This window comes from Gossypium raimondii, chromosome 1, assembly GCF_025698545.1.
Source record: "Gossypium raimondii isolate GPD5lz chromosome 1, ASM2569854v1, whole genome shotgun sequence".
NCBI lineage: Eukaryota > Viridiplantae > Streptophyta > Magnoliopsida > Malvales > Malvaceae > Gossypium > Gossypium raimondii.
This window is the reverse complement of record NC_068565.1, coordinates 47,144,794-47,157,928: the sequence shown is the minus strand read 5'-3', so window position 1 is coordinate 47,157,928 and position 13,135 is coordinate 47,144,794. Positions and strand designations below refer to the sequence as shown.

Below are 13,135 nucleotides of genomic sequence, written 5' to 3'. Positions count from 1 at the left end.
GTCCCCCCTTCCCCATCTATAAATACTACCCCACATTCATCTCTTTAAAAGAAGAAAAACCAAAAGCATTTGATCCTTCAACAAGTACACACTGCAAGTTGTTCATCCTCAACTTATATTGATCTTTTTTTCCTTGAAAGTTTGTCGTTGGCAATGGTGAAAAGGGATCAACAAAAGATATTACAAGCAGAAGCATCAAAGCAAATGACACCGTCATCATCATCATGCAAGAAGAAGTACAAGGGTGTAAGAATGAGGAGCTGGGGTTCTTGGGTATCAGAGATTAGGGCACCAAATCAGAAAACAAGGATTTGGTTAGGGTCTTATTCTACACCAGAAGCAGCTGCTAGAGCCTATGATGCTGCACTGTTATGCCTCAAAGGTTCTTCTGCAAGTCTCAACTTCCCTAACACATCCCTTGATTACATTCCTGATGCCATTATGTCTCCTAAATCAATACAAAGAGTTGCTGCTGCCGCAGCAGCTAATAGTTTCCCTGACAATGGCATTAGCAGTAGCACCACCGCACCAGTATCTCCTACACCATCCTCATTAGTTTCTTCCCCATCAATGGCTTCTTCACCGTCTGATCAAGTTGATGATGTATCACTGATACAATCACTTGAGTCTATTTCCATGATGGAACCATGGTACACCTCCTTTGATGACCTACAATCTCCAAAGTACATTGATCAAATGTTCAACTTAGTCCCATTTGATCCACCGACAGTGATGGATGATTTTTATGAGGAATTAAGTGATATTCGTCTATGGAGTTTTCCCTAAGGCAAAGTCAAGGGATTTAACCATTCTTTTTTTCTTTGTCCATTCCTATTCATTGATGATCTTCAGTTGTTGCTTGAAGATGTTACTGACAGTGACATATATTTCATATATATTTAATTCAAGTGTGTTTTTTAGTGTAGGGAGAAGAAATCCCACACGGAGATGAAAACATTTTTTTGGATTCTCCAATGGGAGGGGGGGTTATACTTATACATTCAATTTATGTATAAATTATGCAAATTAAGTGTGTCATTTTCAATGTTATCAATAATCAATGGAAGAAATAAGTTTTTTTCTCGTTAAATGCTAGGGTGTTTCATGCTACACCTATTCCATTTACTTTCTCTGGCCTTTGGAAACTGTGAGGGAGACCCTTGTTTATATTGTTTATTATTGTTAGAAATGGGGTAAACTATAATGGAAACACTGTATTAAGAGTTAAATTATATTTTATTCTTTTTATTTAAAAAATAGGTAAATTAATCTATATACATTAAATCAAAGAATAAACTAATTCTTCTATTAAAAATTGTATCCATTTCTGTTGTTAAAAATCCATTATTATACATCAGCATGAGGTGTTCGTGGCATGTTATACATGTCACTATCTAGTTATTCTATCAACTACACCAGTCTTTAACAGTATAAATGGATGAAATTTTTAACAAGAAAGAACTAATTTACTCTTTAATCTAATGTACAAGGACTAGTTTACCTATTTTTTAGGTAGAGGGGACAAAATACAATCCAATTCCTAATACAAAGACTTTTATAATACTTTTACCGAAACTATTGACATTGTTGAAACTTGAAACCATATGTGTTACTGTTTTTCTTATTAAAAAATTCACAGTTCATACTATCTGCCATAAGATCATAGTAAATGGACCACCAACATCCAAATCTTCTCTAGATTTAGATGTTGCTAACTTGTTCATGACATGCCTTTACAAGTGTAGAGGTTTTTCATGACAAAAACTGACAATCTTTCATAACTGAGCATAGGTAATAAGTAATTCAAGTGTTATTATAGTTATTATAACTGATTGCTATAAAATTTTAATATTTTAAATTAATTTCTAAAATTCTTTTATATTTGCATATCAACATATGTATACATATATAACTGATTAAGAGGCAACATAAGTGATGAAATGGGGTTGTTAAACAAGCAAGAAGGATATATATTATATAGGTGATTTAGGCCAAATTACATTGAGCATTATCCAAGTGTGTGAACCATAGGTGTTGTCCTGTAGTGGAATGGAAGGCATGGGTTCCCATCCCCAATTGTTTCTTCTACATTGTATTTGGTACTCCCTCCTGGTTCATTGCTTTCATCTCTAATCTGCTCACTTTGGACTATGTCTATTGAGAGGGACCCCATCTCTTCTGTATTCAACATATGGGATGCTGGGGTCTAAATTTTGGATCTTTGGTCCCACTCAGACTCTGTATAGATGAAGTTGTTGTGGAAGTTGAGCAAATCAAAGTTTTCTATAGGAAAATCCTCTGTTTTTGAAATTCGCAACATTGAATTTACATATTTTGAATTCGGATAATATTTGAATTTAGATCTTATAATTTTAGGACAATATTTGTTATAGATACGTGGTTTTGCTATTAAACATATATTTTCTTCAGAATTTAACTCTTTTTTTTTTATAATATTTTGGTGCTATTCGAAGAGATAAGTAGTTAGTCACGAAATGTGTTTCACTACTATGAGTGAGAATCAAATCTCCAACCATATAGTTAATGCACGAGGTGAGTAACCACCATGTCAAATACCGTGGTTTATTGATAATTTTGCTTTAATTCATCTATTCATGGTTGAATAACTTGTTTAAATAAAAAAAATTTAAAAATAATAAAAGAGTTGTTAATTTACAAAAAATTATAAATATATATAAATATAAAAAATCTAAAATTTTGTATATATCCTTAAATTGTGGTTTGTCCTCCCAACCTATTTCACCACCTTATTAGTTCTTTCACAATCATCATTTTATCATCATCATGATTGATCAAAATATATATAGAAATCACAACAGAAATTGATGAAAACCTAGTTGAAAATGGCAGCACTATCATTGTTTGCGATAGCATTGTCGTTGATGATATTCATGATAGTTAACGGGTTTTTACGATAGTGGGAGAGAGAACACTCGTGAGCAATGCAAACATTCAAGAAGTCCACGTGAACGAACACAACAAAGATCAACAACACAATGGTGAAAGGACGAATCAACTAAAGTTTTCTCAGGTGGTGGGGGTTGAGGAATAGATAGTAATATTAGGGACGAATATTTTTTATACTTTTTTTTTTCATATATTTTAAATTTGTTTTATAATATTTTTAATTGTTAATACTAATTAGAAAAATATTTATAGTTTTTATATATTTTCGTAATTTTATATCATTTTATATAATTTTTTGTAAATTCCTATTTTTTAAATAATTTTCTGTAATTTCTTATATTTTGTAATTTTTATAACTTTCTATATTTTTTATGCTCTTTTAAAACTTTTTAAAGAAAAAAAATACTCACATGATATATGGAAAAATAAACTAAATTAAAAACAAAAACCCTTACATTAACAACCAAAGGGCTTAATTGATAGGATTTTCAACATTCAAATGCTCAATTGGATATAACTTCTTTTCAGGAAGATTTAATGTGCGTTTGATAAACTGAAATTTTATTGCTAAATTTTATATTTGTTGAATTTGTATTAAAAGTTGTTTGATAAATTAATAAATAATGATACAAAATATAATTATATTATTTGATAAAAGTAAATATTAATTTAAAAATATTTTTAAAATTTTAATATTATTAATATAATATTTTATATTATTCTAGATAATTTTGAATAAAAATAGATGGTAATTTAATTATTTCATTTTTAAAAATAATTTATTTTAATTTTTAATAAAATAAATCAATTTTGTACTTTTTATCTCTTAAATAACCGTTACTTATCTTATTTAACAACTGAAAGTTTTATATTAATCAAACACACCCTTGATTTTTTTTTTTAAGTGTACGGGCTCTTTAGATATTTAAATTTATGTTCTTTTGCTGTCATCTGTTTTTATTCTATTTTTCATCGCCGGCGGCAGCTTTTGTTCATTCACTTTTCTGGGCCTTCATTGTGGTCTTCATTTCTTCTATTGCGGTATATGATGAATTTACATGGATTCCGTGCTTGTGTTAATGTCGATCAGGTTCGTGGGAAAAATAAACTAAATGCTTGGACTCGCTTCGTTTGCTTAGGCACTTTACCGACATGAACGGACTTACAGTAGTCTAAGATCTGTGTAAGTTCATTGTACACGATAGAAAACAGATAGTCCCTTTACATTTTAACTCCCTCAAACATTTATAATTTACTTCTCACCTTTTAAGAAAATTTTCAACCTCGCTGTTGATTGTAAATGGAGATATTACAGCACCAATATTGTTTAAAAAATGGATGGGAGCATGGTTTTAGTGTGGGTCATGTCGAAGCTGCTGGAAAGGCCTTGGCATGTTCGATTCCTGCATATTTTGCGCGAGCCTAACCAAGTAACGGATAGCTTAGCGAAAGCAGGGGTGAATGCTCCACCACCCGTTCAAGTCGTGGCTGTTATTCCTGGGTTTCTCCGGCCTTTGATTGATCGTGATCGAGATGGAGCGCCTTATAATCGCGCTACTGCTGTCATGGTTTAGCGGCATATTTGCACTGTGTTATTTCACTTCTTATTCCAAAAAAAAAAAGAGATTGAAGATTAAATTGATCACATTTTTAATATAAAGAGCTTAAAAGATAAACATTTTAGTTCCGATAATTCACTAGTTTTCGGTTGAATCAAATCGACATTGTGTTCCTTAAAACAAGTATTTGAGAGAGATGATGAAACTGATGTTTTGCAGCTTTTAGTGATTTTACAGACAGTTATTTTGAAGTGAATAGCTGCCTATAAAATCCTAAAGAATACAGCAACGATGCGACCTTGATTCAAGTTCAACTGCTGGAAAACATAGTCAAACAGGATTTCAGTGTCTATAAATAGCAATAATATATGATTTGCATCAATGGCTGCATCATAAAAGTCTAATTAACTGAGCATAATATTTGTTTCATGATCATCTTTGCACGGCTTAATGTTTTCACAAAATTAAATCAAGTTCAGGCCTCATCTTATTTAATTGATTAATACAATATATATTGCATTTATAAAATGAAATCACTTGGAATTAATTTTCATTACCAGGAGACACGTCAGTCTGTGGGCTAATTCTCCGATGCCTCCGATGGAAAGGCCACAAATTGCTAGCCAGTTGCCTAAGCCTCCAACATCTTCTACCGTCGTTGGAAGAAACCTCGGGTTCGGAAAAATAGTCACTGCTAGATAGTTCATCGGTACTGCTAACCGGCAATTGTTCATCGGTACTGCTAACCGGCAACTCATGGCGGCAAACAGGGCAAGAATTGTGAAGCCTTAACCAAGGCACAATGCAATCACTATGGTATATATGGTTACAAGGCAACTCCCTTGCCTCTCCACCAACCTTGAATTCCTCCTTACACACTGGACATTGCGAGTCGTCGCGTAGATGCGATTCCGTGATTTTTACAGTCGGAATCGCATGGATAGTTGACTCCGGGGCTGGGGGTACACCTGGCCTGTCATTTTGTGTCAGTTGTTCAATCAACTCATTTAGTCCGGTTCCGAAAAAGAAGTTCCTTGGATCAAGACCAGGGGCAGGGAGTGCAGGGATTTCATGTGGCAAAGTTGGTTCAGCTTCGGGTAGGCTAAAAGAGCCCGGCTGCCGAACAATAATCCAAGTCCTAGGACGACCTAGAGATTCAGGTTCTTGTTCTCTATCATTAGTTCCATCTAAACTGCGGCTTCTGCGCCTACGAAGACGCTCCCGAGGCAAATTTTCACCTTCGGATTCTAGTAAATTGTTCGGACGTCTCAACCAACGCCTGCCCTGAGGTTCTTGGTTATCAGAAATACCAAGACCGAATAGCCTGATTGGAGGATACATAAAAAGAGAGAGTGCTTCCAACAGACGAGCTTCAGGGGATGGATCAAAAGCAGTGAAGTCAACAACCATCCTAGGCCTGTTGATTTCCATCTCGCAAACAAACCGACCAGAACATAAGGGGCAGACAACCTCCTCCGGAGGATTCGTAGAGGCAATCCGAACAAATTGATGGCACTGGTAGCACCAGTAATGCTGGTAGTTCCTCCCAGGGGCTGCACCATTGGCCCCATTAGCCCCATTGGCCCCATCTACCCCATTGACCCTAGCTCTAGGTGGGCTTAGAGACATGTTCTTCTTCTGGTTTTCAGATGTTTTTCTTTTCTTTTGATTTATTTGGGTAAGGGTTACGAAACCATCATATATATTATTGTACATGAACCAAGATATGCAGAAAAGTATGGCTTTCTAGGGTTGCACAAAGCAATTCTGTCTTTCTGGGTTTTTCTTTCTTTTCTTGATGTGTTTATTTATGGCCTTCCAGGGTCTTAGTTCACATTGTTATCTTCCATGCAAAGGAAAGGATGAGAAAAGTTTTTGGAAAAGGGATTTTGTCATTGGAAGGTTTTCCAGCCTTTTGTGTTATTATGAAATAATATTTTTGAATTTCCGGGGGAATTTAATGGTTAACTTCCCTGGAAAGAGAACAAACACCAACACCAATTTTATGTTAGCAATAAACTAATAAAAAATTTAGGTTTGTTGCTTATGTATTTATTCTTAGTTACATAAGGAATGAGTGTGCTTGCCCCACCCCCCAAGTCAAGTGGAAAATTTTCCACCCTGTAATTCAGCCACTGTCCAGGAAGGGATGGCATCATCAGTAAAAACCAATACATCATTTGATGCAATGGTAATTTGGGTTCATAAGCATCACCTCATCACCAGCATTAATTAAGCCTAAGATGTTTTGGGTGATTTGGGAGCTTAGCTGTAGCTGTAAGGGATGGGGGGTGATTTGGGCAGACCCATCATCATGAGCAGAAGAAACAGGGTCTTTCTGGGTAGCTGTTGTTGATTCTCCTATGAGACCTGAAGAAAGAAGAATCAGAACTTTTTTTTTTTTTTTGCTTTTAAACAAATTTATTTATAAACTACATACATTAATGTAATTATTTCTTCTCCAATTTCATATCACTTTAATTCTTCCTCTCCAAATATTTATTTCATTGTTTTCTCTAAAGTGAAACCAAAATACATCTTTAATGGGTAAATTTCAATTTGATCCTTATATTTCATTCAAAATTAAATTTAGATTTAATTTATATACTTTAATTTTGACATAATTTGATACCTCAACTTTTATAATGTCATTAGTTAGTCTAAATATTTTATTATAATTAAAACGATGATGTAAATTTTAAGAATTATTAGCACTATTAAATTTTTTATTAAATTCAGATCCGTTATGATATTTTTTGGGTACATGGATACCAAATTTATTTTATTTTCTTCAAAAAGCCACACTAACACAAAAGAGTTCGAATAGTGTTAACAAATGGACCTAAATTTTGAATTGAAAAGTAAAAAACTAAATTCTAAATTTTAACTCTTAAATTTTTACACTGTAATTTATTCTAAAATAAAAATCAGCCCAATACAAAGAATAGGCGAAGACCATTCCAATATTCCATAATACTTAATTTAGAAAAGCAAATAAAAAGTAAAACTTTGTATAAAAATATAAATATGAAAAACTTATAAACATTTCTTTTATAAAATAATTTGTAAAACAATAAAGTATAAAATTATTTCCACCAATAAATGCTGGATGTAGTGTTAAGGCAGGTTATATTCCAACTTTAAAAATGACATTATTAGAAGAGAAAATTACAAATCTTAAACGTGAGTTATAAAACAAATAAAAATACCAAAAATAAATAAATTATTTTCATAAATACCCATTTAGAATAAGGAATTATAAACAATTTATAAGATTTACTCAAACAATCTAATTACCTCCAATAAAAATTTTATATATAATTTTTTATTAATTTTTGTTTTATTTAAAAAATAAAAGATTTTCTTATTACAATTTGCGCGAAAATATAGCGTAATTCAAGTCGTTTTTTCTTTACAATAGTCCGACAATAATTGGGCTGCTCTTCATAATATACACAATAATATATCATAAACCAATTTATAAACAATAATTTTATCTGTGAAATCTTAAAAATTTATAAAATTTTCTGCAAAATTAATTCTTGCATCGGGTAAGAAAACTAATCATATATAATATGAGTTAATTGCACCAAGCATCCCCAAATTATGACCCTCATTCTAAATTAGCCTTCAAACTTTAAAACATTCTAATTACATCCTCAAACTATCTGTTTTATATCAATCAGGTCCTTCAATTATTAAAATCGTTAATTTAATCGCTAAATTACATGTCAAATCTTATGTGACATAATTTAAAATGAAAATTTTAAAGTAAAACGTTATCATATAACATTTCAAAGTAAAAACTAAAAATAAAGTAAAATGAAAAAAAAGGGTGAGCAATAAAGCTTTTTGTAAAAGCTTCAAAAACCTCAAAATCAATATTTTTACAATACCCATTTTTATAATTTTTAACTTTTCATTTTAAACTTTACCACATAAGATTTGTCGTATCATTTAACGGTTAAATTATGAATTTTAGAAATGGAAGAACCTTATTAATATAACATCAATAGTTGAGGATGTACTTAGAATGCTTTAAAGTTTTGAGACCAATTTATAATTACGGTTATAGTTTGAGGATGCATAATGCAATTAACTCATATTATAAAAGAAGGAAGGAAAGCATATATGGAAACATTGAATTATTAAACATTCTAATGAACTCCTCAATACACTTTTTGTATTTGCATTATTGATCCCTGATGCTCTATTTTTAATTATAATTTGCTACTAATACAATTTATAATTAAATCGATTAATTACTACAATAATAAATAGTGAATATTTACTGCTTAAATCGGTTCCAACATATACCTTTCTCCCAGTTAGGGTTTATGGAAGTGGTCCACTAATGGTGAACTTACTATTAGGAGTGCATATAATGTTCACATAAAGGAATCTTGGGATCAACGACCGCATTTGGTTGGTTATTCGAAACGTGGAGGGGCTACAAAGAAACGACGCCAGTTTGTTTAATATGTGGATACAGCTTGTATAATATGTGATTATACTAGTAAGAATGCTTTACATATGCTCGGAGATTGCCAGTTTGGTCGAGAGGTCAGGCTCTATGTTCTCCCATCTCATGCGATACACAATCTTTTCTTCATACTTCTGGTTTCACCTAGTTTTTCTTAGTTGGGGTATAATACTTAGTATTATAATTTTAGTTGACATGATCAGACATCTCTGTGAGATCTGGGTTTTTTGTATGAATATGAACATTTGGAACCTTGCATGTATAATGTTGCTCTCCATTTTCTGTTTTGAACTTGATGTACTAGTATGCATTAGTGTAGCAAATTAGCATTTGCAATACATATATTGTCGCAGGAACTGTTGTTTATCGATAAAACTTTGCAGAATAGCTAAATTATCATTTGATTTCATTCTTCAAGATAGTGAAGGGGTAATCCACTTTTTGAGCTTAGCAATTGTTATTTTTTAATTCAAGTTAGTCCATGAATTTGTTTGAAATTTTTTATTCAAATTAGTCCTTGAACTTGGTAACTACTCTCATATTATAGCTTGAATTTCGTTTAGGTCTAAATTTGTCCTTAAACTTGACAATTGTTCCCACTTTAAAGCTTGAATTTTTTATGCAATTTTTTTCAAGGAAATATTAAAGACTAAATTGGACTCAAAAAAAGTTCAACCCTAATGCGGAAATAATTTTTATGTTCGTGCCTCAAAAAGTGCATTAACCTAATTGTGGAAAGCAATGATGCATGTTTAAGAGAGCTTGTTTTTTATATGGTTAATACGCCATTTAGGGTTTGGAATTGACAAGTGTTCTCACATTAGGATCTAAATTTTTCTTTTTGTCCAGGTTAATTTTTTAACTTAACAATTATTCTCGTATTGGAGCTGGACTTTTTTTGTCCAAGTTAGTCCTTAGTATTTCTTTAAAAAATAGTTGGAGTAAAAAAGAGTTTAGGCTTCAATAGGAGAACAATTGTTAAGCATATGTATGAAAACTTGGAAAAAAAATCCAAGCCCCTATACATGTCGATATAATTGCCTAGTTTAAATCTCAATATCAAAACAATTTTAAGTTCAAAATTAATTTAGATAAAAAAAAATTCAAGCCCCAGCATGGAACCATTGCTTAGCAGAAAAATAAATTAATCGTTATTTTTATGTGCCTAAGGGGCTAGTTCTCCATTGAAAAGTATGGTAGAAAAATTCAGTAAAAAAAGTGTGTTTTTAGTGTTCTCCATTATTGTAAAAAAAAAAAGTGATTGAAGGTTAAAATGTCATTTTTAGACAAGATGGTGGAAAGTTAAAAATTATTTAAGTTATATAATATTTAAATAATTTAATATAATGGTACATAAAATATAAATTTTAAATATGTTTTAATTAATTGATATACATTATTTATAAAATTAATGTTATATAAAATATTTTAAAAAATTAAATATAATAATAAATTATGTCGAAACCATTTTTTTGTAAAAATAGTCGACTTGGATTTTGAAAAACGAAAACGAATATGGGAGTCACCACCAATCTTTTTTTATGAGGTGTGATCGAATCACCTTGCAATTCAATCGTTTTAATAAAACGTTTCGATTTTACTAAAACAATGATTTTGGTCTACAAAATTCAAGAAAAAGGGGTTCGGGAGTCGGTTACGTACGAGGAAGGATTAGCACTCTCGTCACGCCCAAAATTGGTACCTAATTGATTAATTAATGTCTTAATGTCAAAAGTTGAAAACTTTGATGAGACTTAAAACACGATCCTTTTGTTAAAATTACCTAAAAGAATTTAAAATTGGCGTATTTCACGTCAATCGAGAGAAAGAATTATACCCCGTGAGTTAGGATATAATCTTAAATCCCGAAATGAGAATAAACGCCGAAATTTTTATTTATTTTTAGAAATTTTTTATTATCTCTGTTTTAGAAAAGAAATAATATTCCGTAAGTTGGAAAACGATCTTTTTTAATTCCCGAGATAATTTTGAAAATGTGTTTTTGAAAAATGGTTCGTATATTTGGATTTATCGGAAAAAATCGAAACCCTGTAAGTTAGGGAACAACTTTTCGAATTCCAAAATACGAAATATTGCTTATTTTCTAATTTTTATATTTTTTACAAATTCGAGTAAAAATGTGTAATATTTAAAATAATACATGAATGAAATGTTGCATTAAGAAATAAAAATAATGAAAATAATAAGGACAATTTACGAGAATCATATAATATACTACTTTAACATTAATAAGAATAATCGAAAGATAAATAAAATAAATAATAACAATGGTAATAATGCTAAGGTATGCACATAAAAGGACAACACCAACTTAAAAAAACAAATAAATACATAAATACTGTAAGGAAAAATTGTTTATAAAAAAATTAAAAGTACAAAACTGAATTAAAACATAAACGAAATTTAAAGACACAATTTGGAATAAAATATGTAAATAAATGAAATAATAAAAACCATAAAAATAACAATAACAACAACAACAACAACAACAACAACAACAATAACAATAACAATAACAATGGAAGTTAAGAACAAAATAAATAAAATAAAAACATCATTAAATACAAAAATCAAAATAAAAAGAAATGGCAAGCAAATAAATAAAATAAATAAAACACAACAAAAAGAAAATAAGCCTAGACAGAGATAGTTGGGGATTAAATTGACATTGAAATAAAATTAAGAGCCTAAATCCTAATAAAATAAGTTTATGGATATAAGAGGGGCTAAAATTATAGTAAAATAAGCGCAAAAGGACTAAATTGAAGTTTAATCGAAAATCTAGGTAAAAATCGAGAATGAAAATAAGGTAGATGACCCATTTGAAAGGCGCGAATAACTCAGAGGGACCAACTAGGGAAATATCTCTGCCCTCTGAAACGCGCAGTTTTGCTAGGACTAAATTGAAAATGAAATAAAATTTGGAGTACAAATTAGAAAAAAATAAAAAAATAAAAAAGGATTAGATGAAAACAATTAAAAAATGCGGAAGGATTTAACGCGCAAATAGACCCTTCCACAAAAATACGCGGATCCTCCTGCGAGTCTGGTCAATGTGCGGGTTAAAAGGGTGAAACAACGTCGTTTTGGCCACTAAGGTTAAGGCCCAAAACGGCGTCGTTTCGATTCTCTATAAAAACTAATTTTTTTTAAATTTTTATTTCTCCCATTTCTCTAAAAAAAGTCAGAAAACACTCTCCCCCTCTCTCTCAACTCCCCTCTACGGCCATGGCTCCGACCATCGGACTGCCGTGGTAGCCACCGGTCGTCGGCGGTCGCCTGTCGTTGGCGACAGCGTCGCCATCCACAGTGGCTAGAAAGTCAAAAAAGGTCATTTTTCGGCTTTTTGACTCCCCAACCCCAAAAGGGCGTCGTTTTTCCATCGAAAACGACGAACCTCGGCCTCCCACGATGGTGCAAAATGCGACAAAAGGGTAAGTTTTCAGTCCCTTTTTTATTTTCTAGGTTTCTTTCTAAAAATGAAAACGAAGAAAAGAAAAAAAAAGAATAATAACAAAGAAATAAACTACCCTCGAAGTCTCTTTTTCGCGTTTGAATTTTTTTGATTTTTGTATTGAATCTCTCCGTAAAATTTTACATTCGATTTTTGTGGCTTTTTATAGCCGAAAAGAAAAAAGAAAAATACAATGCTATCCTTTCTTCGCCTCTGTGTCTGCATGTTTGTTTTGCAGGTACAAGGGCTAGCTGTGTATAGAGGACGACGTGGCGGTACGGAGGCGCGCGTGGGAAAGGTGCGGCGGCAGCAGCTGAAAAGGGGGCTACGGTTAGGTTCTTTTTCTGAAAATGTTAGGATAGTGGGCCACTTGGGCCGTCTAGGGTTTTTTTAGTGTTTGGGTTTGTAAATTGGGCTTTTGGGTTTAATGCATATTGGGCTGCATATGTGGTAAATAAACTGTGGACTATTATTTTGGTTTATTTTGTGTTTTATAATTGTGATTTGGGCCTAGGCCAAAATTGGCCTATTACAGCTGCCTCTCTTTGTTCATTGTCGTGTAACGAGAATGGAGCAAAGACTTTAAAGAGGCCAAATTTTCCTGGTCTTGTCAAATCTTGACTTTATGGTGATTCTTTCTTTCAAGTAGCCTTATTCCATTTCACCGCATCTTCAGGGGTATAGGAACTG

General features: G+C 31.9%; 2 protein-coding genes across 4 annotated transcripts; one reads left to right on the top strand and one right to left on the bottom strand.

Annotated features, from left to right (window-relative positions):
• The first annotated feature begins 60 nt into the window (after positions 1-60).
• LOC105786151 (ethylene-responsive transcription factor ERF014) lies at positions 61-1,090 on the top strand. The gene has a single exon (XM_012612473.2). The coding sequence runs from the start codon at positions 154-156 to the stop codon at positions 784-786; it is 633 nt and encodes a 210-aa protein (XP_012467927.1). The 5' UTR covers positions 61-153; the 3' UTR covers positions 787-1,090.
• Positions 1,091-3,863: 2,773 nt separating this feature from the next.
• LOC105786150 (E3 ubiquitin-protein ligase RZF1) lies at positions 3,864-6,268 on the bottom strand. Of its 3 annotated transcripts, none has more exons than XM_012612469.2 (2): positions 5,045-6,268; positions 3,864-4,801 (listed from the first exon to the last, which is right to left on the bottom strand). In XM_012612469.2, the coding sequence occupies exons 1-2, from the start codon at positions 6,201-6,203 to the stop codon at positions 4,761-4,763; spliced, it is 1,200 nt and encodes a 399-aa protein (XP_012467923.1). In that variant the 5' UTR covers positions 6,204-6,268; the 3' UTR covers positions 3,864-4,760. The 3 variants fall into 3 exon arrangements, with proteins under 3 accessions (XP_012467923.1, XP_012467922.1, XP_012467924.1); XM_012612468.2 differs by having other exon boundaries at positions 3,865-4,804; XM_012612470.2 differs by having other exon boundaries at positions 3,866-4,488.
• Positions 6,269-13,135: the final 6,867 nt, after the last annotated feature.